General features: G+C 43.9%; 2 protein-coding genes and 1 pseudogene across 3 annotated transcripts in view; 1 reads left to right on the top strand and 2 right to left on the bottom strand.

Moving 5' to 3' along the window:
• Positions 1–12065, bottom strand: part of LOC148402306 (ski oncogene-like) — a 48466-nt gene extending 36401 nt beyond the window's left edge. The window contains exons 1-2 of the mRNA XM_088364917.1: positions 11865–12065; positions 10105–11784 (exon numbers count right to left, since the gene is read on the bottom strand). Coding sequence (XP_088221043.1) covers positions 10105–11013 — 909 coding nt within the window. The 5' untranslated portion in view covers positions 11014–11784; positions 11865–12065. The remainder of the gene's footprint in view (positions 1–10104; positions 11785–11864) is intronic.
• A 2130-nt stretch (positions 12066–14195) lies between these two features.
• LOC148402305 (uncharacterized) lies at positions 14196–15927 on the top strand (annotated as a pseudogene). Its single transcript, XR_015857159.1, has 3 exons — positions 14196–14288; positions 14848–15317; positions 15473–15927. The product of XR_015857159.1 is annotated as an uncharacterized LOC148402305 (transcript).
• A 1891-nt stretch (positions 15928–17818) lies between these two features.
• Positions 17819–21488, bottom strand: part of prkcz (protein kinase C, zeta) — a 35842-nt gene continuing 32172 nt past the window's right edge. The window contains exon 18 of the mRNA XM_088365141.1: positions 17819–20029. Within this exon, the coding sequence (XP_088221267.1) occupies positions 19942–20029 (88 nt within the window). The 3' untranslated portion in view covers positions 17819–19941. The remainder of the gene's footprint in view (positions 20030–21488) is intronic.

The raw sequence follows: 21488 nt of genomic DNA, 5'->3' as shown, positions 1-21488 counted from the left end.
TGAGGTTATGAAAATACGAAACTATGAGGACTCATTTTTTCCACCCTCATTAGGAATCATTTAGAAATGTAATAAGGTTGCGATAATGGATATCGTAAGTGAACTTGGATTAGAAGTTGTTGTCCAAATGTTGTGATGAGGGAAATGAGGCAAGTCAACCACATGGGACCTTTTTACTTCACACTGAAAACTTTCTTCCTGTTTTTCCTGGTCTTATTCATTAGGTTTTATTTGTAACCTCCCCGCATTGGACCCAGGATGAATTCAGTCAGTCCCCACGTGCATTTTTAGAAGTGCTTGTTGTTTGTTTTGTTGTATTTCGGAGTGGTGTATATCTTTGTGAAGGCAGAGCACAAAGAGGCCCATTGGTTCAATGCTGGGAAGCCTCAAAATCAAGTTGGCTGGCCAGCACGCACTGGCACTTTCCACTTCCAAGCCGGACGTTTTGTTCCACTGTTGAACTCTGGGAGCTGAGTAAGTGCGAAAGAGACACGTAGAGAAGGAGGGAGAGTTTTAACTCAGTAGTCCAATCACATGGTTTCGAAAGGGAAAAGGGAGGGAGAGAAGAGGGCCTTGGAAACAGAAAGAGGTCTGCTGCTTGTCCAACTTTATCGGATTTTGCAAGCATTTTACAATCGCTCAGCTTGGCAATCGATATCATTTTCAGACTTTTACTAACTTCTTTGGGCTGGCTTTAACTCTATATAACAGATATAAAATTGACATCAAGAGGTCTGTGGTTTTGACGGTTCAAATTATTTTAACGGTAAAACTTGGACTGAAAATGACAAATAACATCTAGGAATATTTTCATTTAACTTGTATTTTTATCTGCCATTTACTATCATTATTATTATCAGCAGCATTACTATCATTATTATTATTATTATATCAACTCCTAGTACCTGACCCCAGTGATGAGGAGGGTGGAGAATATTTACACAACCACAAGAGGAGCTAGTCGGGAGCAGAATGTGAATCATTCAGGTTTCAAAGGAAGTCATTATCATCATTTTTTAGTGTTATTTTTAATTGATGAAAAAAAGCTAAACAGTTGTCAGCTAAAGTGTCCTTGAATAAGATTTTGAATAAACAGTACGTAGATCAAATTGAGTTGAGTTAAAGCATAAGTGTGTCAAGGGACCAAAGCGATGCTGTCAAGTTTCTCATCCTCCTTTCTAGCTTTCTCCCACCGCATCTCTTTCTCACAGCTCGCCTGGTTTCTCCTCCGTCGGAGGGAAGGCTAATGGACACATTAGCCGCCGGCTTGTCCCTCTGCGGTGATTAGGTGGCTGTGAGGTCATCCCTTCACTTCTGCCTCCATCAACATCAAAGATCTATCATTTCATTACTGCCGTGGGGAGGAAAGAAGGAAGAAGCAACGGCCGAATCACTGGCTGATCCATAAAGTCATCAATTTACCCGCAACAAATGATGGGAAGATTCATGTGGAATGAGAATTCACAAAGGGGGAGAGCAGTGACATTGTGCGCTAATGAGAATTCTTTGACATTGTGTTATTTGTTTGTTGTTCATTGAGCGATAGCGAAAAGCCAATATTTTTGGGGTTGTTTTGTGTTTTTGCAAAATTTCTGTCCTTGACACGATGACTTTGGTCTCGGTTACTGACATGCTGCCACACTAAGTGCTTAACTGACACGATATCGTCCAGTTGATTGATTAAGGACACTGACAGCAAATCATTCAAACAAATATATGGAAAGTGTCTAATCCAGTTGTTGGTTTTGAAGTCTTTCTAAAAGTGTGAGCAGAGCGACTGACTGCATCGTGTGGGTGCAGTGGAGATGGTATTGATTGCTGCAGGAAGTTGAATCTGATGTTTCACGCTGCTTCCTGAGTGCCACTGACAGTGGAAGCGCTTGAGATGTGAGCTTCTGGCAGGCTTAGGGAGGCGGCGTGACACAGGGGAAGTCACCGGTTCATGAAAACAATGAGACAGCGAGACATAACACCTCAAGATTTGTCCTTGGGCCAAGACTAAACAGCACCTCCTGGCTCAGTTTCCTCCCACAACACCAAAGTCCCTGCGGGGAGAATGAAGCTAAATCACTGCTCTCAATTTTGGACCTTGATGTGGTCTCAACTCTGGTTAAAATGCGTCTGGGCCAGATGTGAACGGATGTTTGCTGACTCGTGATTATAGCACGTGGAAATCCAGCCGCTACTTCACATAACGGGAAGAATTGTCAGCTGTGTGTTGTGATGCCAAAAACGTTCGATGGCGTTGAGTAAAATACGATAGTTCTGTTTTTTCCTCTGCAGAGACATGCAGACAGAGCCTGCCATGACTGGAGCGAAGGAATTGGGGGATGGGGAAGGGAGGGGAGGGGGCTGGAAGAAATGCAAGGGGGTGTAGCAGCGGTGTGGCAAGGTTCAACTGCATCACTGACCTTTGCATGTGTGCACACACATGTGTCTATGTGCATGTGTGTTGGAAGATAATGAAACAGGGCAGACAGATGAGCCCTTTGAGAAGACTCTAGAGGTCACATGGGATAAGTCAGCTTGTCCAAACCAACCCCACCCCCCACCCCCACACACACACACACCATGACAGCAGACGTATATAAATGGCAGTCGGCTTTATACAAACAGATGTCCGACTGCTCAAGACGGCCTTGGCGGAGTTTCTTTGAAGGAGGATGCTGAGAATAACTTCTTTGTGATCGCAGTGGGATGAAGGCGGTTGGTTGGTGGTTACGCAGTCTGCACATTACCTTGTCTTAGACATCTACAATTACATTAATTATACGCCATGGCCATGAAGAAGTCTATTGTTTGGTCTGGAGGAGAACTAAGCTGACTGGAGAAAATGAGGGCATGTATTTTATGGATAGGTAGAATAGAATAGGATTTTAGACAAATAAATTGGCGTCTTCTGGAACCCAAGAAGGCAGGTATAGGACAAAACGGGGCAGGGGTGGGGCTGGGGATTCCCCTTTCAGGGTGTTATTTTATTTAACATCTGCTTAGCTGCTTCGTCGTTCAAAGCGTGGCTGAGACGTATTCATTCAAAAGATATGTGACTAAAAAGACGAATTCTCAGGCAGGATGATGGAAAGATGTTAACATCATTATCAATTGTTGTTTCCCGCACCGTAATTGAAAAATGCCATCGTTAGCCCCGACAAGAAGCCCCAAAAATGCGCACGCATTTTTTGCACACATTTGAACTGTTTGCAAAGCTAGAGCTAAAGTGACTTCAGGTTGTTTTCTTTTTCTGTCCAGGCAGATTCAATGAACCGTTTATCATCAACAGACAGAATTTTACTTAAGGTTTCTGGAAGGTACTACAAAATCACTACTTTTATTAGTGCACTTATGACAAAGAAAGGCTATGATGGCTTTGTCAGCGTTCAGGACAATGTTTTAATGGATCATTAAGGCAGCTCCTGATAAATCCTGTTTAAGATTAACCCACTTATCGCAATCAAGACCATCTTGACAGAAACTGTGGGTGTGTAAAATACATACTCCTGATTGGGGGGTTGGGGTCTTGTGAAAAGAGACGACCAGCTGTAGTGTCAACAATGCGGTTGAATGCATCAATTAGATTAAACCACTTTAAAACTGCGAAACACTATTACAAAAACATTTGTATAACCTCCAAAATAAAGACTGTCTTTTTGCAAAGCGGTCCGATTCCATTTCATACATTTCCTGGAAATGTTGAGGAAGTTGAAGCTTTTTTTGACTTTGTTTGTCTATGCAGGAAAGCATGACGCTTCCAGGAAAAGAAGCAAATAGTGAGAATGGAGGAGGGGTGAGACAAACAATGGGCAGCGGGCCATGATTGAGGTGCTTTGGGAGCCCTGCTCGCCCAGGGGTAGGGGGGCGGGTCATCACCTCTATCTGTCTAACAATCGTAGAGCCACAGCTGATACCGAACACAAAAGGAGTGAGAATAACCAGTCGGTGAGGAGATACTCGCCCAGCCCCACTAAGTTCTCGCAAAACAATACCTCCCCGAGCTCCTGGGAGTTGCCCACTCCACAGGGCTGAGTCAAAACCACTGAGACCCACTTACTGTGTCATCCCTTTAAAGAAGCTGCTAACATGATGGCCTCAATATTTCTTCACCAAATGAAAGCATACGCTAAAGGATAAGCGATGAACAGTATTTAAGGGACTGTCTGCTAAGCAACAACCCATCCACTTGACTTGAGGGGGATTTTGCAAAGCTGTAAGGTTGACTTGGCAGCTTTGTCCTCGAGGAATCGAGTCAGGACGGACTGAAATGAGATTAGCGTAGCTTAGCATTAACTTGGTCGTACTGTATCTACCTGCCGGTTCCAAAATTAGATTCGACTGAAGAGATGCCCTTAAAAGAAAACTGCCCATCCGTGGGAGTGTTGTCCACACAGTCTGGCACGGATCACTGGATTGTGACATGAGACGATTGGGGGGATTGTGCCAGGCGGATATTGCGCTACACATTGACTGTAGTGTGTGTGTGTGTTTACGTATGTGCGCGTGTGTGCGTGGTTTGGGGGCAGGGGGGTAAGACTGCATGACTGTGGGAGACAGGCAGATGGAGATGGAAATGAGTAGGCAGTGAGCTCATGCTAATCTCCCGCTACAGCTCCAACAGCTGATCCAGGCGGCGAACACACACACACACACACACACCAATAATACACTAGACTAGACTGATGTGCAATCACACAGCCAACGAGGCACGTGATGATTTAGACATGTAGATGTTCCCTCGATGTTTTTTGTGCGCTAAATACAAGACAATATTAATCTGACACACATCTACGTGCAACTTCAACATGACGTCACACTGCCAGTGAATGTTAATTTGTTAGGTAATAGGTGCGTGCATGTGTGCCGTTCAGACAGCCATCTGCCTCGTGGGAGGAAAAGCAGCACGCGATTGGTGGGTCGGGCATATAATGGAGGCAAAGGGTGAAGCGGGTCACCTCTTTATTAGGGGAGGGAAAGGTGGCGTGTTGCTGACTGCTCTTCTAAACATATGGGTAGGGGCGGGGGCAGTGGGGGGAAATGCTGTCAAATGGGCTGATGCAGCAAAAAGTACCCACCGCCACACTATTGCATCTCAAAATGTCTGTGGCATTTATGTCATTTCCACAGCCCTGCTTGACGACTTGAAGGAATTCATTTTGAAGATGATGTGTATCGTGCCTGTCAAAGTGGCGAGCTTTTGGGGGGGCCGACGAATGCTGACGCACAGAAACCACCCGAGCAGGAGACAAAAGGATGATTGTTACTCGGCTAAACTAAGCAGATCTGATGCGATGCCTTTCAAGTATCAATGCTGCGCCGTCAGCCACGGTCTGGTGACACAAAAGAATTTGTTCTACGAAAAAGTTGAGGGGGATTTTGAAGAGTTTAGTCAACAGACAGTATTTTGTTGCTTTGGGGGGTTTAAAGGCTTGTAAAATGGAAATTATGGCAAAACCTACTTTTCATAAAGGCATGGCTTGTGCGCCATGTTTTTTACGTGTTTGCAGCTGTGTCTGCAGAATGTGGCTCGAAGCTTTTTCCCTTGAAAACCTGTCATTTTGCCCAAGAATATCCCCAAAATAACAAAAGTTGGTTAATTAATGTTCAGTTTTAGTCCAAATGAATTATATTTTATATTATTTTACACAGGATTTTTATACATCATATTTTATATTATTTTATACAGTTTTTTACACATCATACTTTTATATATTTTTATATTTTATTATGTTTTATATTATTTTATACAGGATTTGACCGTTTCATAACTCAAATTATAGCAAGCAACAACTTGATCCGCCCTAAATCAGCCTGAATTATTCTGTAGGTGTGAAGGATGCAGCTTTGTGTATGTTTACACACTTTCATTGGGGTTTACATGATTTATTTATTTTCGCATTACATTATTTTGCCCATTGATACGAGTTTAATCATGTTAAGTAATTGTACGTGATTTCCATAGATTGCTGTCCGCATTTCAGGGTCGAAACGGCTTCACCGTGCTGAATAGTTGAGCAGACGATATGTTGTGTTGAGTTGTTGCCGCTATAGCAAGGCTTATGCGCCATGTGTGTCGATGAATATTTCAAAGAGCAACTCATTAAATAAACAAGCTGGACCTCGCCGCCTACGGTAACCTACCATCAATATTGAATGCTCACCAAAAATTGACAGTGTTGTTCACAAGCCAACAGACGGACGGTCCAGTCATCAAATTGCACCATCTGACTGAGCGAGAGCTGCTTCTTCTTCCACGCAACACCTGGAGCAGGTCATGGAGTGCTTCCTTCCGTGCTGCTTTTACAATAATCCCGATGAGGCGTGCTTAAGGTCCTTCGAAGATTTAAGAATAGACACTGTGAGCTGAATACGTTTGTTAGAAGCGGGCTATGAATATTCTGACGGGGATTTCACCTAGTGGGAGGAAATACGTTATTTCCATCCATGCTCTTTGCTCCGGCAACGCATGAGCTCTGAGCTTTGCGTGCAGCACATTCCAAGACAGCTCGTATGCATGGTTGCCTATAACGCTGCCTTCATGCATTACTTGGTGGGAAGCCATTTATCCTTCGTGTTGTTTAAGTCCATGGACAAATAGGCACGTGGTAGCCCAAGTGTGCAGCTTGGTTCAAGCTCTATGCCTTGTGTGTAAACCAGTCCGAATACGGACTCAAAGAAGACAGTTTTGGACATACAGCCTGCTTCTCAAAATTCACTTCACATGTAGTGTGTGTTTTACTACAGTTGCTTACATGCAGCGCTGCACTCAGGCAGTATCACCCTTTTAAAATAAATAAATACATAAAAAAAACAGAGAGATCTTTCCCTGTTCCTGTCACGTCATTTAAATTGGTCTTGAGACGCGATTGAGTTTTCAATCATCTTGGGAAAAACAAAAACAACATATATCCACGGAAAAATAAATGAAGGGAAAGAAAATAAGGCATCAAATCTGTACGACGGCCAATTCAGCATTTGCAGCAGACGTTTGCAACTGTCACATTTGCTGATGGGCAGCAAAAGGACGATGGAAATATTCCCTCTGCCGCCATTGAAATGCACAGCCACCAGCTGTTATCCTGTCCACTGCGTGGACATGGCTGGCTGTCAGCAGCCTGAGCCGGCGCTCTGCCTTGCATACGAAATAGGACGTGGACTGCTATCCCCTCTGGGAGTTCACTTCCTCTGAGCCCCCTCAGCGGCACCACTGCCCCACCTCGCCCCCGAAACAAGCGGCCTCTTTCGACATTAGCCAAATATCCCGAGGAGCACTAAAAGGGTCCAAGTCTTAACATAGAAAATCCCAAATAAATAGACGAGTCAGCATACAGCATTTCAAACCATATAAAGAGTTATATCATGTCATAAAAATTCAATAGTGCACAAATTATTCCTCTAAAATCTGAACCCTGGCACATTGACGCAAGAAAATGGCTTCTCATTTGTTGTTTGCATTCTTCCAACACAGTCGCTTTTAACATTTTTTTTTCTAAGCCCAGCCACGGTTGTTGATGGACGTGGCGTGTATGCATCTAATCAGATGAGCTTATTCAAATTTCTTATCCAGGGACGTTGATATCTAGTGGGAGATTTGATATGTCACCTAGGTAAGGCTGCCTGTCTGCCACCGCTCAATCGGAATTCAAATGCCCGCCCATTCCATTTCTTTTCTGTCTATGGAACATGACAGAAACTATTTTAGAACGTACAGCATCCACCCATTTAGCCAACAAGCTGGACAGTTCCGTCTTGGTTACGGAATGCATTTTATTCCATTTCTATTGTAAACAGGAGCTGAACACATTGAATTGTATGTCAGGTTAATTACGTGCCGCTAGCTTTTATGGCACAATGTCACACAACTTAGCAATGGCCACATGTGGAACCTGATCTGGTTTTGGCTGACCAGATCCAAAGTCAAGGAAAGTCGCTACATTTTTTTTATTTTTTTTATTGATGGGTTCGCAGAGCCAAGAGAGAACCCACAAAGGAAAAACTCCAAACAGAAAGACCCCAAACCGGGATTCAAACCATAGTCAAGCACTGCTCTCCTATGAACACGCCATTTCAAGAAATACTATAAAGTGAACAGGCAAAAATCAATCATTCCCTGTCTTATATGACACTAGACAGCTTCGGGGTGGCTTCACTTGTTTCACCGTCATCAGCTGAGCTGTTTCCAATTGTCTCTCAAACCCAACTATCAAAAAGTAAAAACACACCCCAAAAGTCATACTTTGTTAGATTCAGACTGCTGCGTGTGTGTGTGTCTCGGAAGGAAGCTCTTAGAGGAGTGTCTGCAAGGGAGGGGTGTGTGTGTGTGTGTGTGTGGCAATATCATTTCCTGCGTCTGTCTGCATTGGAGACTGCCGCCGCTGCTGTAACAGACTCATTAATATTCACAGAGGCTGTAGAGTTCCGCTGCTGACAGCACACAGATGACAGCGTTCCTCGGGAGCTAAAAAGGCATAAAGCAGCATAGTCTGGCACTTTCTGCTCACACGCTCCAAGAACATTTTCAAAGTGCCTCATCTTTGCTTAAATGTGCTGACAAAAGGGAGCTCTGTTGTCGTAAGTTTAGCAATTTTCCTCAACTCCTACCCAGCATGTATTCCCTCATTAGCGTTTCTTGAAACGAGGTGCCGGGGTGGGGGGGGGGGGGGGGGGGGCTAAAGGAGTCAGATTAAAAAGCAAATGAGCCTTTGGCATAACACTCGAGTGCCCTGTGGGCTCTTGTATAAAACTCGAAGAGGCCCTCAAAAGTGGGGTCCTTGAGGTGTGCCCACTCTAGCTTGAATGAACGTGTGTGCCAAGAGTGGCTATTCACCATGCATGGCAGGGACTCTGGCACTCTCCGGGACATGGAGAGTCTCTCGCAGTTCTCTCTCTTTTGCCATGTTACTGAGAGAATCTTCTGTACGGGACAAGAGACGAGATGCTCCCAAACACTCTTTGCTTTCTCGGTCTGATCAAACCAAGTGTTTTGCCCCGCTAGTCCACTTCGGTGGCAATCAGACCAGAGGAAAAGGTAGATAAGGGAGGGGGAGGACCAGTGTGTGTGTGTGTGTGTGTCAGAGGTGGGTTGCTGGCCTGGGGTAGGTGGATGTTTGGGGGAGGGGTGGGCCCGATGTTTGCTGAATGCTCCCCTTTGTTGGGATCATATTATGTTTCCACCACAATACTTCTAAACCCTGCTTCATCAACCCCATTCATGTGTAACAGTTCATGCAAATGACATCACTAGTCTTTTTTTCCTGGGGGTGGGGTGGGGGTGGGATTCCTTTATCAATCTCCCACACAAACTTCTCCCTTTCTCCTCCTACCGACACATCACTTGTCTCATTAAAATGCATTCGTTGAGTTTTACACGTCTGTCATTTTGCTCATATTTGACATTTCTCGTCAACATTGGAGCGTCGTAGTTGGAGATACAAAACAAAAATAGCCGCTTATTTCAGTAAAACGAGAAAGAAATGTGCTGTCACAAATCATTTCGCATGAAATGCAACATGCACGCTCTTACAGTCATAACACCGGCCAACGAAGATTGCACACACAAACGATACAAAGCAACGTTAAAACTGAAGTTTTCCACTGGCGTGCAGAGGAAGATGTAATTTCATCAGAAGTGGTTTCTTTCATTTCACCTCAACTAGATCTTGCGTTTACACAGTCCTTGTGAGGCATTTGTTGGTAAATGGGATCGTATTTACAGTAAGGCTCAATAAAACTGAGCCTGAGAGGTGTTTCGCCCTGCAGATAATGACTTTATTGCCACCAAAGGTGTTTTAGGGTCTTCATTGTATAGGGCGTAATTAGTAATAACATGCCAATGATGACCACTCATTAAAAACACACACATACAACCAATGCATTAGCTCAGTTTTCCATTTGTCTTCCAATTTGGGGGATTGTTGGGTAAAAAATACACCCATCCATTTTCTATATCTTTGTTGCTTAAATACATATTTTTTGTTGACATAGATTGTGCAACCTGCAGCAAGTGTCACTTTAAGAATGTGAGCAGACACCTTGTTGAAACAGACCGCAGCTTCTTCCCCCCCCCCCCCCCCGAATGACACTTAAAGAGTCACGCCAAGTTGGCCAACTTACCCTGGATGATAGTTTCCTCTTGTACTTGTTGGCGAAATCAAACTTCTCCTTGATTTCGTCCAGGAGCTGCTCCAGGCGGCTCTTCTCCTCCTTGCCCGTGTAATCCTGGCCCAGGAGGACGTAGGCCCTCCAGTTGGCCGAGTCGAAGCCCCAGTGGCAAGTCCTGTTCTCCTGCGCCTTGTGGCTGTGCACCACGAACTTGTGCGTGGGGTACATGAGTCTGCAGTCTATGCACTGGATGCACGCTGCGTTGGGGCTGGTGTACAACTCGGGAACGAACAAGCCCTTGCACTTGCCGAAGCACTCGTGGTAGATTTTGAAGCTCCTCTCGGTGAGCTCCAGCTCCAGCGCTCCTCCGCTGCTTGCCTCCTTCTTGCAGCGAGGCGGATAAGCGCCCCCGTAGATGAGCGCGTTGCACAGCCGCTCGGCGTCCGTCTTGGTGATGAGGCCGCAGGAGGGCGCCGAAAAGGGCAGGATTCCCATGACTTTGAGGATCTCCAGCTGGTCGGCGGTGCACCGGGAGCAGTAGATGTGCAGCTCGTCACACACAGAGTTGATCTGCTGCAGGCTGAAGTCCCGCAGCACCGTGTTGAGGATCTGGGGGAGACACAGCCGCTTCTCCCCTCCGACCACAAAGCACGAGATGGTCTCGCCTTCCAGGACCGTCTCGCACCTCTCCGTGGAGCGGTCCGACGGGATGAAGAGCGGCCCGGGCATCACTGGCGGCGGCAGATGCTGCAGGACCGGCTCGGGCTCCTTCCCGTCCTTCTTGAAAAGAAGCTCATGTTGCCAGCGGGCAGAAAAGGCGGCCGGCCCCCCTAGAGAGCTCATAGAGCTGAGGTGAAACTGCTTGAGAGTTTGTTGCAGTCCCGGATGAGGCTGGAAGCTCTGCCGACTTACAGTCTCCATGTTTTCCCCGCAACTTTACCAGCGAACACCCTTCTTGTCTTCGACCCGGGACCACGAGCGTCTTGTCGCGCCTGAGACGGATAAATCCACCGCGTCCGATAATTGGCCAAAACTTTGAAGCACTTCATCAAACATTTAATTATAATTTAAAAAGAATAAGTCCCCGTGGGCAAGTTCACGCCTGTATTCCCGTGAAGAGTGAATGAACACCGGTCAGTCGCTTTCTGAAGCGGCTCTCAGACAGTCCATGTCGGATAGAAGAATGGGGCTGGCTTACCAAACTCTACAAAAAAAGCCACAAAAAAAGTTCCCAGCGTCCAATTCCGTAGGAAAAAGGGCGAAAACAAATGAAAAGCGATTGTCGAAAGTCGATATTAGTTGGATTCAAATCCAACTTAAGCGGCTCTTTCCGCTCTCGAGGACCGCTCCGACGGCCCCCGCAGTTCACTGTGACTGTATGGAGATGAGCGCTCGCTCTCTCTCTCCCCCTCTCGCTCGCTCTCTCTCTCTCTCTCTCTCTCTCTCTCTCTCTCTCTCTCTCTCTCCCAGTCTGCGTCTCTCGGTCACGCGCACGCGCTCCCCTCCCCTCCGTGTTTGTGTGTCTGGCTCAGTCATTGAATCCTAGCCAGGAATGTGAGTGACTCTGCAGGCACGGCTGTTCCAGGGACAAGCCTCCACTCCCTCGCTTTGGCCCGCAAACAGGCAGCAATCTATCCGTCCATCCGTCCATCGATCTATCGATCCATCCATCCATCAGAATTTTAAGTCTACCTAATATACACAATACAGAAAAATAAAGTCCATTAACCGACTTGTATCTGACCTAGTACGCTCGAAGCTTCTGTCCTTACGGTAGGCCTTGTCATGGAACGGATGGAGCAGGGCGACCAAATCCAGCTTGGACCAGGGTTTATTGAGCAAACTCAAAAGGCAAACTGACACAACTAAACAAAACAATAACTGGACTGACTGACCTAGACGTGAGACAAGAAGACTACAGACGTAAAGGCATGACGACGACAATAATCCGACAGGGAGTGAGGGGCAGACAGGACTTAAATACAAAACAGGTAACTAGAGGTAGGTGACTGTGGTTACATTGATTGAGGTGACACAGGAGGGGAGGGGCGACGCGAACAGAAACCATGGTAACAGATATAAAAAAAGCAACCGTGGACGAATCGTGACAGTCCTATTCAAGTTCTAAATCGGCCAGTTGTACATAATCGTGTATAATAGAAAATGTCTTGCAAAAAAAATAAAAAACTTGGAGACCATATGTGGACAAAACTGCACAAAATGTTGATAACAGCTTTGAATTCATGTTTGGTGTCAGATTGAATATCTTACATAGAGTAAAGGAGAATGCATATCTCTGCGTGTGTGCGCGTGTCTGCGTGCGTGCGCCTACGTGTGCGCGTGTGTCTGCGTGCGTGCGCCTGTGTGTGTGCGCGTGCGTGCCTATTCTAAAAGCCAAATGCTTTTTTTCCCCCTCAATGTAAAAATGAGGCTACCCACTATATTGTGTGACACATCCGCATGACTTGCTGGCCAAGGGTGACTCGCGAACTCAGTCCTTACTTCCACTCAGTTTCTCTCCGAATGTTAATACAGGAAGTGTCAGAATGAAAGTTGGTGGCGAATAACCAAAACCAAGTGACTCAACGTGACAAGTTCAACTTCAAGGGGGAAGTACTGTAGTTGGCTGCTCTGGTGGCGCCCCCCAGCCAGGCACTGCCGTCACTGCAACTCCAGGCATGAAATCTCAATGCAAATATACAAAGTAGCTAGAGAATCCTTATGAACCTCAACATCAAGTTAAAATATAATTAGTCGTACAATTTAAAAAAAACATTCCCCTGACGAATTTGATGGGTAAAGCAAACTCCTCCTGTCACGTCAGCATGCAATAATTATCAGACTTTCCAAGAACCGCCTGCACAGATTACATCGTCACCATAAGCATGTAATGCTAAAGTCATTTGCAGAGACGGCAAGTGCATGTATGTGCGATGTTCTGTTTGGCACCACGGTTACCAAATAGTAAGAAGGCTCCATTGAACAGAATCAGCTTCATACAAAACTAATCGATGGAGCCATTTGTCCACCTTCCAGTGCTACTTTGAGGTCATCTTCAACGGCACGGCAATCTGCCGGTCTTTCTCAAATCATATTGCGACTCAAGGACATGGACTTCCACAACTCCATTCCTGTCTATTGAAAAAGAAAACCTGTTAACAAATTCATTCTGCTCTACGCTAAAGTAGCATCGTAGCTGACATTGAAAGTGTGTACTGTAATTTAAGAGCTTTGGAATAAATAGTATGAAGTAATCATATCAAAGGCAAAGTTTAATAAGACTTGAAAAAAAAACATATGCATCAAATACTTTCACAAGATTGAGTGTGTGCGTGTGTGTACAGTATATACTATATAAAGCGTATACACACAATACTCCATACAGCTCTTTGGTTGTTAACATTGTGCAAGTGATCATAAAGGCGCCGGTCGAAGTATAACTATTGCCATGGTCTCCATGGCAGCAGAACACCAAACAGCATCACGTGGGATGAATGACATCAGGTTTCTTTCCTGGCGCTGGTTGTCTTTTTCTCAGCGTAGCACGATGTACCACAGGAACAGACCACCGGTCCGCTCCACTGTTTCACTGTAAAGCTCGAAAAACAGATCAGCTCACGTCAGCTCTTCTGTAATGGTCCTTCTGGAATACCGATTTCATACAGTTCCTGGCCAAAAAATGCGGTCACCAAATTTTAAAGTGGTAGGTTGCCCCATAATGCTGTTTTCCTTTTTGGTATTAAGCTCCTCTCTTCTTTGTTTTCTAAGTGTTCTCTTTTCCTTTCCATTGCATAAGCTTAGCCAATCTCCATTGGTCTCCATGCTGGCCAAAAGCTTAGAGGGCTCGGAAATTCCCACCACTATTTTGTCACATTTCCACTTTATGTGTGCCCTCACAAGGGAAACAAAGTATTATGTTTCAACTGATGTTCTTGGTGTAACCCATTGAAAAGTACACAAAGAGGACATCCAAATGAAAGAGTGGTGTAACATATGCAATAATGTAAAACTCAAACACGCCTGCAATATTATTGAGAAGGACGACCACATGGTATCTATCAATGGTTAGTGTACTCAAGGTCACGGTTCTCAAGTCCCTGTAAACTCTGTGGGCCTTGACACTTCAGGCCGCACTGCCGTACTTTAACGAGGAGCGTTGGGAAGAAGTTCCTGATCTTCCTCATCCATTTGCAACAGTATGTGACCTCTATGTTTTGCCAATCACCACTTTTCTGAAGCTGAACCGTGATTGGATATGACCTGACAAATGTGATGTTGTGGCTGAATGGCCCTACCCCCAGATGGGTGAAAATGGAGACTTCTACAGCTTAACTCTTATTACACATTGCAATATTAACCAATAATATTAATGCAATATTATGCAGTTTTTATACAAGTGGGGGCACACACAACATATTCTTGTAAAGAAATGTTTGCCTTCAAATTCGGACACCTTGCTGTGCGCTCCCCTCTGTTGTCAACCTGCCCTGATAGTCATAGTATAAAGTTACAGTTCATGCTTATAATACCGGAAACTACTCTAGTTTCCAATATAGACATAATCTTATGCACATTCTGTATGTAACATGAATTCCCTGGTGATAGGGCTTCTTTTTTAGGGTTAGGGTTATTAGTTGTGTCATAGTACGGTTTTATATTAATGTCAGCTTTTCAAACTAGGGTTAGAGTTCCAAAATAGGGTTTTAAACTAGAGTTTGGGTTTTGTACAAGACAGTGTTTCTGCTTTTGTTTTAGGAAGCCACATCACCAGCGCCGGATGAACAACGTCGGTGCAACTTGAGCACAGAGGTTCCTCCCTTTCCTGAAGCACCTCAAGCATCCCAACAGTGTCCTGATCCCCCGGCCACCTCCGTCCAGCAGATCAAAGCCGGAGCGGACATTGCCAATGTGTCGCTCGCCTGTCTCGGTCAGCGAGAGCCCAAGGTCAACATTCTGACTGCGCAAGCTCGTTCCCAAAAAAATGATAGGTTTCCCGATGCCATCGCCGGGCCCTCAGGTGTAGCAAGAAAAGGAAAAAAGCAAGAGATGGGAAAGAGACCGATGGTGCCACTCTTTTCCTTAAAAAGTCAACCTCTGGATAAAATGGTGAATAGCTGATGGAGACCGACGAGCACGAAGAAAAGAAGGACAGTGAGAGGAAAAAGTCAAGAAGCTCAAGAAAATTTGAAGAGTTGCCCCATGTGCCTGCTGGTCTTCTCTGATGGGTGAGTCATTTGTGCAATACTGCCTCAAACTGCCCCACTGTTTTGTCTTTGGAGATATCGTGCACATTTGCATGACTTTTACCAGGTTTTGAAAAGCAACCATATTTATTTATTCATCTTAGCACGCATTAATCTTGTGCTTCCTGTCCCCCCAGGCCCTCCCAGATGGACCGTGATGGCCACCTGGCTCAGTGTCTGTCAGAGATGAATGTGGACATGAGCTGGTGAGCTCCGAGCAGCCCCCGATGTGCCGAATGCATTCAGCGGGCACAAGTGATGCGTTTGCAGGCAGTCAGGAGACGTTCAAGCTTTCCCCATAATTCGGCTGCACTGTGGTCATGAAAGTTTTGATGATTATTTCACATATTGTGTCTTATTTAATCCTTCAATGAGAAATTATTATTTTGATGCTGGAAACGGAGCTGCCAGGTATAAAATCTAAAAAAGAAATTGTGATGAGGGAAGACCTGCAGATAGCTGGGCGATCCCTGAATGGGGTTGCAGTTCTTTCATCAAAAAAATGTCAATTTAAAATACGAATGCAGTACATTTTGTTCCTTTCATTTTGTTTTGACAAAGAGCAAAGGGTCACAACGTCATGAATGTTTCAATAAAGCAAGTTAGTGCTGGCAACCTTGAATAATATTTTGAGCTAGTAATTGAGAATAAAGCAAGACTCCTTGTACAAATTGAATTTTCTGTCTAACAGCTGAGAGAAACCGGAAGAGGAGACTTGCATCAGTCGGTTTTAAAGCAAACATACACTCAAACGCCAATCTAAGCATTCAAATTCTGAGACAACAGCATGTAAAAGCAATATATACATATTTACACATATATACAAAGACGCAGAGAAGAAAAATAACAAATCAAACAAATGTGTATACATGTAATTCAACGTTGTGATTATTTTTGAATCCCAGCACACTGCTGTTCTTTCTGTTCTGCCGCTCCTCGCTGCTATGCGATGCGATCCAAATGTCCAACATGGGTCCCTCAAGGGAGGAAACACTTCAAATGAAATGGCAGATGAGGAAGATTGCTGAAATATCCAAGTGCTAGCTTGCCTGTGTGTGTTTTTATTCACGGTCTTTCTAACTGCTTCATTATCGCTGCTTGCGCTATCTTCCTCTCTGCATGTCAAGGCCTGCAGCTAAATGAGAACCTTTGACTCTGGATCCACTAATTAATCCTATTATGGAGTGAATAAAATAATCAAGGGTCAGATTTCATCAACTAATTCTCAGCCAATCGAGACATTTTCCTTGTAAGTGTATTTTCTTTTCTTTTTAAAAAGGGAAAATGCTAATTTAGATGGATAAATGAAGTATTGGATTTGATGGAGAGACTATACCAGCGCTGCACAACTTTGAAATTGCAACATTTTGATAAGGGTGGCGGAAGCAAACATTCCTCATTTGGTTTTTAAAATGGACAGATTCAATCATCGATGAGGTTAGAAAAAAGTTACAACAGTTCATTTAATATTAAAATAATTTAATCTTTTTAATGATGAATTACAATGAATCAACTGATTATTTAATGTAAAATCAATTCAAATGCAAGTCAGTTTTAGGAATGACCATACTTTAGCCCACGCCTAATTTACACATATTTGGAAGGTGCTAATAGAGAGAACTTTAGCTTCCAATTTAAAATACTGCTGCCAGTGGATGTTTTCAGGGCTTGTGAAACCTTAATTTTAATGGAACAAACAATTTGTGAATAATTAATCTGCCAGCCTATATTAATCTAATTGCAACAACAAAAGCAGTTATATAAAACATTCACACCATGTAATCGAAACGAAGAACCTTACAATTTGTCAGCAAGCGTATTAAAACCAATGACCAAAACAAAAATGGCCATATCTGGAAAAAAACAACTCAGAAGAATGTCAAACACGACTCCATCCAGTTTCTATGACATTCCTGCTCAGGGTTGGAGGGCAAGCTGGAGGCGCTGCTTCACATCTGGCTCACGTGGAGTCGAACAATTTCTGGCACCTGTGAACAACTGTTCCATCCCCGGACCCTTGGGCTGTTCCGTGTTTTCAGTGAATTCACATGTATGGGAATGAAAGTAAGAACACAACTGTAAATCGACAGAGTGCATTTTGACATTGAAAAAATAGGAAGTCTTGTGAAAAGATCAAATTAGCACTATCCAGAACAACGTTCAGCAAGCCAAGACCTTGTTCCAGCACAACCAGCCAGCACCGAAGTATTTACAATCGGCTGCAGTGACGGAATTGGAAACAAATTGGCGCTGAAAAGCAACAAACACAATGGTTAAGAGTTTCTTTTTTTTTACTAAATACTGATATCAGAGATGCAAGTCAACTCAATTCTAAGGATGACTTAACAATTTTGAACTTGACGCCATGGAACAATTTTTTTCCAATATTCGTAAAATTCAAATAAATCAATAAGTGTCCCCGAATGGATTGCGTACATGATTCATCTGTGAAGAACGATATAGAAGAAAACAACACGCGTATATTTAAAAACAGTGACCAACAAAGGATGATTTATTCCATTGAAATAACGGTGCTGATTTCTGACACCACCAACTAAATATGTGCTAATTCTGTACCTAATGAGCACAATGACATAGCGGTGAACATTTGAAACATTATCACTCAACTACAATCTTGTACACACAAATGACCTTCTGCATCCTGTATTTGTGCTGTTGAGTGTTCAATACACGGAGGTTGCCACAAGCTTATGGAGGCACATCTTAAGCAGGGTACACACATACTCGTTTTTAAACTCGAAACACACCACGAGATAATCTGGCAGGAGAATTTTTTTCAAGACAACTGAGCCTTTGCTGAGAAATGCTCAAATGAAGACAGATTGGTCGTAGGTGTGTACCAAGCTTTGCAATCTAAACCAGTGATTCTTAACTGGTGGGTTGGGACCCATCATGGTTGGGTTGTGGACAGCAAGTAAAAAAGAAACAATTGGGGGTCCTCGGTTTACAATTGAATGGAGCTGGGCTAAGTATGCACCAAAATTCCTCTTTTTCATTTATTTCATATCAAGTTTGTGTCCTAGAAGTATTTTTCATACAAATGTATACTTCAGTATTTGCTTTGGACTGCGTTCCAACTTACATTCTAATTCAAATGACATCGCTGCCGCAGGAATGGACCTTTATTCAAATAAACCAAGGACGCCCTGAATTGTGAAATTTTAGGAAGTTGTGTATACATTTCCAATCACATTTTTCTTGGCACAGTACAGAGGCTTCCCTAGACTGACGTGGAATCTTGTGATGTGGAAGTGGAGCTTTACTCTGTAAACAAGCACAGTGCAGCTCAACCTCTGGCCAACAGACACCGTGGCTTGTCATTTCAAATTCATTTGCTATAATTTGTGATTGTGAACATCACTGCAGCACATAAAAAAACAAATCCGAGACAAACAACCATCACTAGTGTTTAAACATCTTCGGATGGAGCCCAAGCAAATGCCTTTTGTGTTTTTATCGCACAATCATCAGGACTGATCAAACTTAGCACTTAGTAAAAATGCAAAATATTCACGTCGCTAAGAAAAAGTGCTAAGTGAAATTTTGACATTTAATTTTATTTTATTCATTTTTATACATGCAGTTATCACGTGGTGTGCTTCTTTTTACAAATTAATATCATACAAAAATACAATTTTTTAAAATGATGTCAGTGGCTAGTGAAACACTTTGCAACAATAAGTTAAACGCGGGTCCCAACGATTGAGAACCACTGGTCCAAACGATGCGGCCTCGGCAACATCTCGTCGCTTGTGACACAAACTCAGATTTGCTTGTCAAATTTCCCACTCACTTCACCCTGCAATGAAATGTGCAAAGAAGGAAAAGTTCTCGCTAATCGATATCGGGTGGCTCAAGTCATTTCCGATGTCGGGTTTGGCAACGCTGCATGTGTGCTTCGGAATTCATTGATGCCAAAACAAAACAATTGCCTCAGTTTGCTGTGCTCTAAAAAGAACCGGGCAAAGTACACACTACTGTATTCTGAAGTGGGTCATAAGTGCAATCAGACAGGAATTTGTTTGCTCTGTGAGGCACTTCTTAAATAAAAATAAAAAAGCAAAATTCGACTAGTTGTTATGGGCAAAACAGGGGCACTTGCATCAATAAAAAGGCATCGTCAAATTTGGATTGACTACCTACGTGATCGTACACAATAACTTAAATTTTCATTCATCATTATACATTCTTATTTTAAATGAGTCGCCCGCCCCTCCCTCCTATTGAGATTAAAAATAACATCAAATTACCAATAAAGTGTATGTCAAATGTTCAAGTCCTTCACAGAAGCTGTGGTTCATCCAGAAATGTGCGACGGAATAAAAGGATGTCGGGCACGGAACGAGCCAGTTCTTCAAAGAATTGGACACATTCTGGGACTTGAGAGGAATGAAACGGACAGAAAGGAATAAAGAAGGCTAAGACGACATATCCGGAAGGAATGGAGCCAGTTGTTCTTGCAGAACATTAGGAATCCCAGGAGTGCGGGAAGGAACATTTCCCCTTCGTCCTCGGGGTGTCTTTTGGCCGAAACGGCGGCTCGGACGCACTGGAGGAGGAGCCCAGATGGAACACCTTAACTTCTTCATACAGACTCTTCAGTGGAAAGCAGCAGTGGGTTTATGTATTCAAAGCCCTCAAACTCGGATTGGTCTATTCTCTTGATGACACTCCTGGAGAAAAGGAAGAAGAAGAGGCGTTAAAAATGACTTCTGCATTGTTACGTTGCTGATGTAAAATTTTCCATTACATGTTAAATCAATAGCACTCACACAAAGCTTGACTTGGCAGCTACGTGACTAAAAATCTTTGTGACTTGAGGAGCTTAGAACTCAAAATCTCAACATGGTCTGTCTCAGACATGATTTGATCCTGAGTGGGCTGAAAACGGCTTTGTATTTACCACGCAGTGAGTTTTATTTCAACTGTTTCTATGGTTGGCTCTTTAAAACCGTTTTTTTGGGGGGGGGAGGGGGTCTGCGGCTACGGTTGCAATGGCAACGTACAACTAAAAACATTTAATCTTGGGGATCTTTCTGTTGGCTTCTCTGGCCGGATTCAGTTAGGCAGTTTTTAGCTAAAATGGCATGCTGAGACTAGAAGGGGAAAACCCAATACGTGTGTCTCTGACAACCCCATAAAATGTTGGGTTTTTTTTTTTTTCCTCTCCCAAACATGAACGCAAACACAAGAGAAAGAATGCGGTTGTCCCGACTAATCTGTGCCTTTTGCTTCCCGAGTCTGCTGCATCCATCAGCAAAAACAATCACAGGTTAATGAAGTGAAACCCCGTAACAAGTTGAGTTCAGACTGGCGGAGTAAATAGAACGTCGCCTAGCAACACCACGCTTTCTTTCTTCACCACAAAACGTGTATGTGTGTATGTGTGTATGCAGATGCATGTATTGGCGTTAATAGCGACACGAGACACTTTTGTCCACATTGAAGACTGAGAAAAATACTTTAGAATTCCAGAAAAAGCCAGTGACAGAAGCATTTTTTTTTCTTTCCGCTTTTCAAACATCTGATATACGACGAAGTCTATGCACATGCAATGTCTTTTACATGCATGAATAATAAACCTGCCATCCTTCTCATATTTGACGTTCCAGACTTCACTGCACTAACCTTGGCTCCACACCATCACAGCAGTGTGATGGAATGAACCTGTAACTGGATCCTGGACTTCCTCACACAAATGCAGTTGAGAGTGAGGAGGGGGCGAACATCCTCTCGGAGCGCACATGCTTAGGTTTCACTCTGAGCCCCCTGTTGGTCATACATCTAAAACCGCACCGCAAGGTTAGTGAGTCATCACGCTCACTCGTGTCGGTGAAGTTCAACCAGCCCTGTGTTCCTATACAACACCCCGATTCAGTTCGCACAACTTGAACAAAGCGAAACCAGTGGCGCCTAGCACAATGCTACATGAATGAACCCGGGTAAGAAGCAGATTCAATAGAGCTCCTTCTGTATTCGGACTTCCACAAAAGCCAGCAAGTACCGAGGCGGGAGGAAAAAAAAATGGGTTGTGGCTCTGGCTTGTATTTTCAAAGTCGGAGGGCTGGCATAGAAAGTCTAAATACCCCCCCACCCCCCACCCCCTCTCACCACAGCATCTTGGCAAGAGCC

This window comes from Syngnathus floridae, chromosome 2, assembly GCF_059516105.1.
Source record: "Syngnathus floridae isolate MCC-2025c chromosome 2, RoL_Sflo_1.0, whole genome shotgun sequence".
Taxonomy (NCBI): Eukaryota; Metazoa; Chordata; class Actinopteri; order Syngnathiformes; family Syngnathidae; genus Syngnathus; species Syngnathus floridae.
The sequence above is the reverse complement of the archived record's forward strand: the minus strand, read 5'-3'. Positions and strand labels throughout refer to the sequence as shown.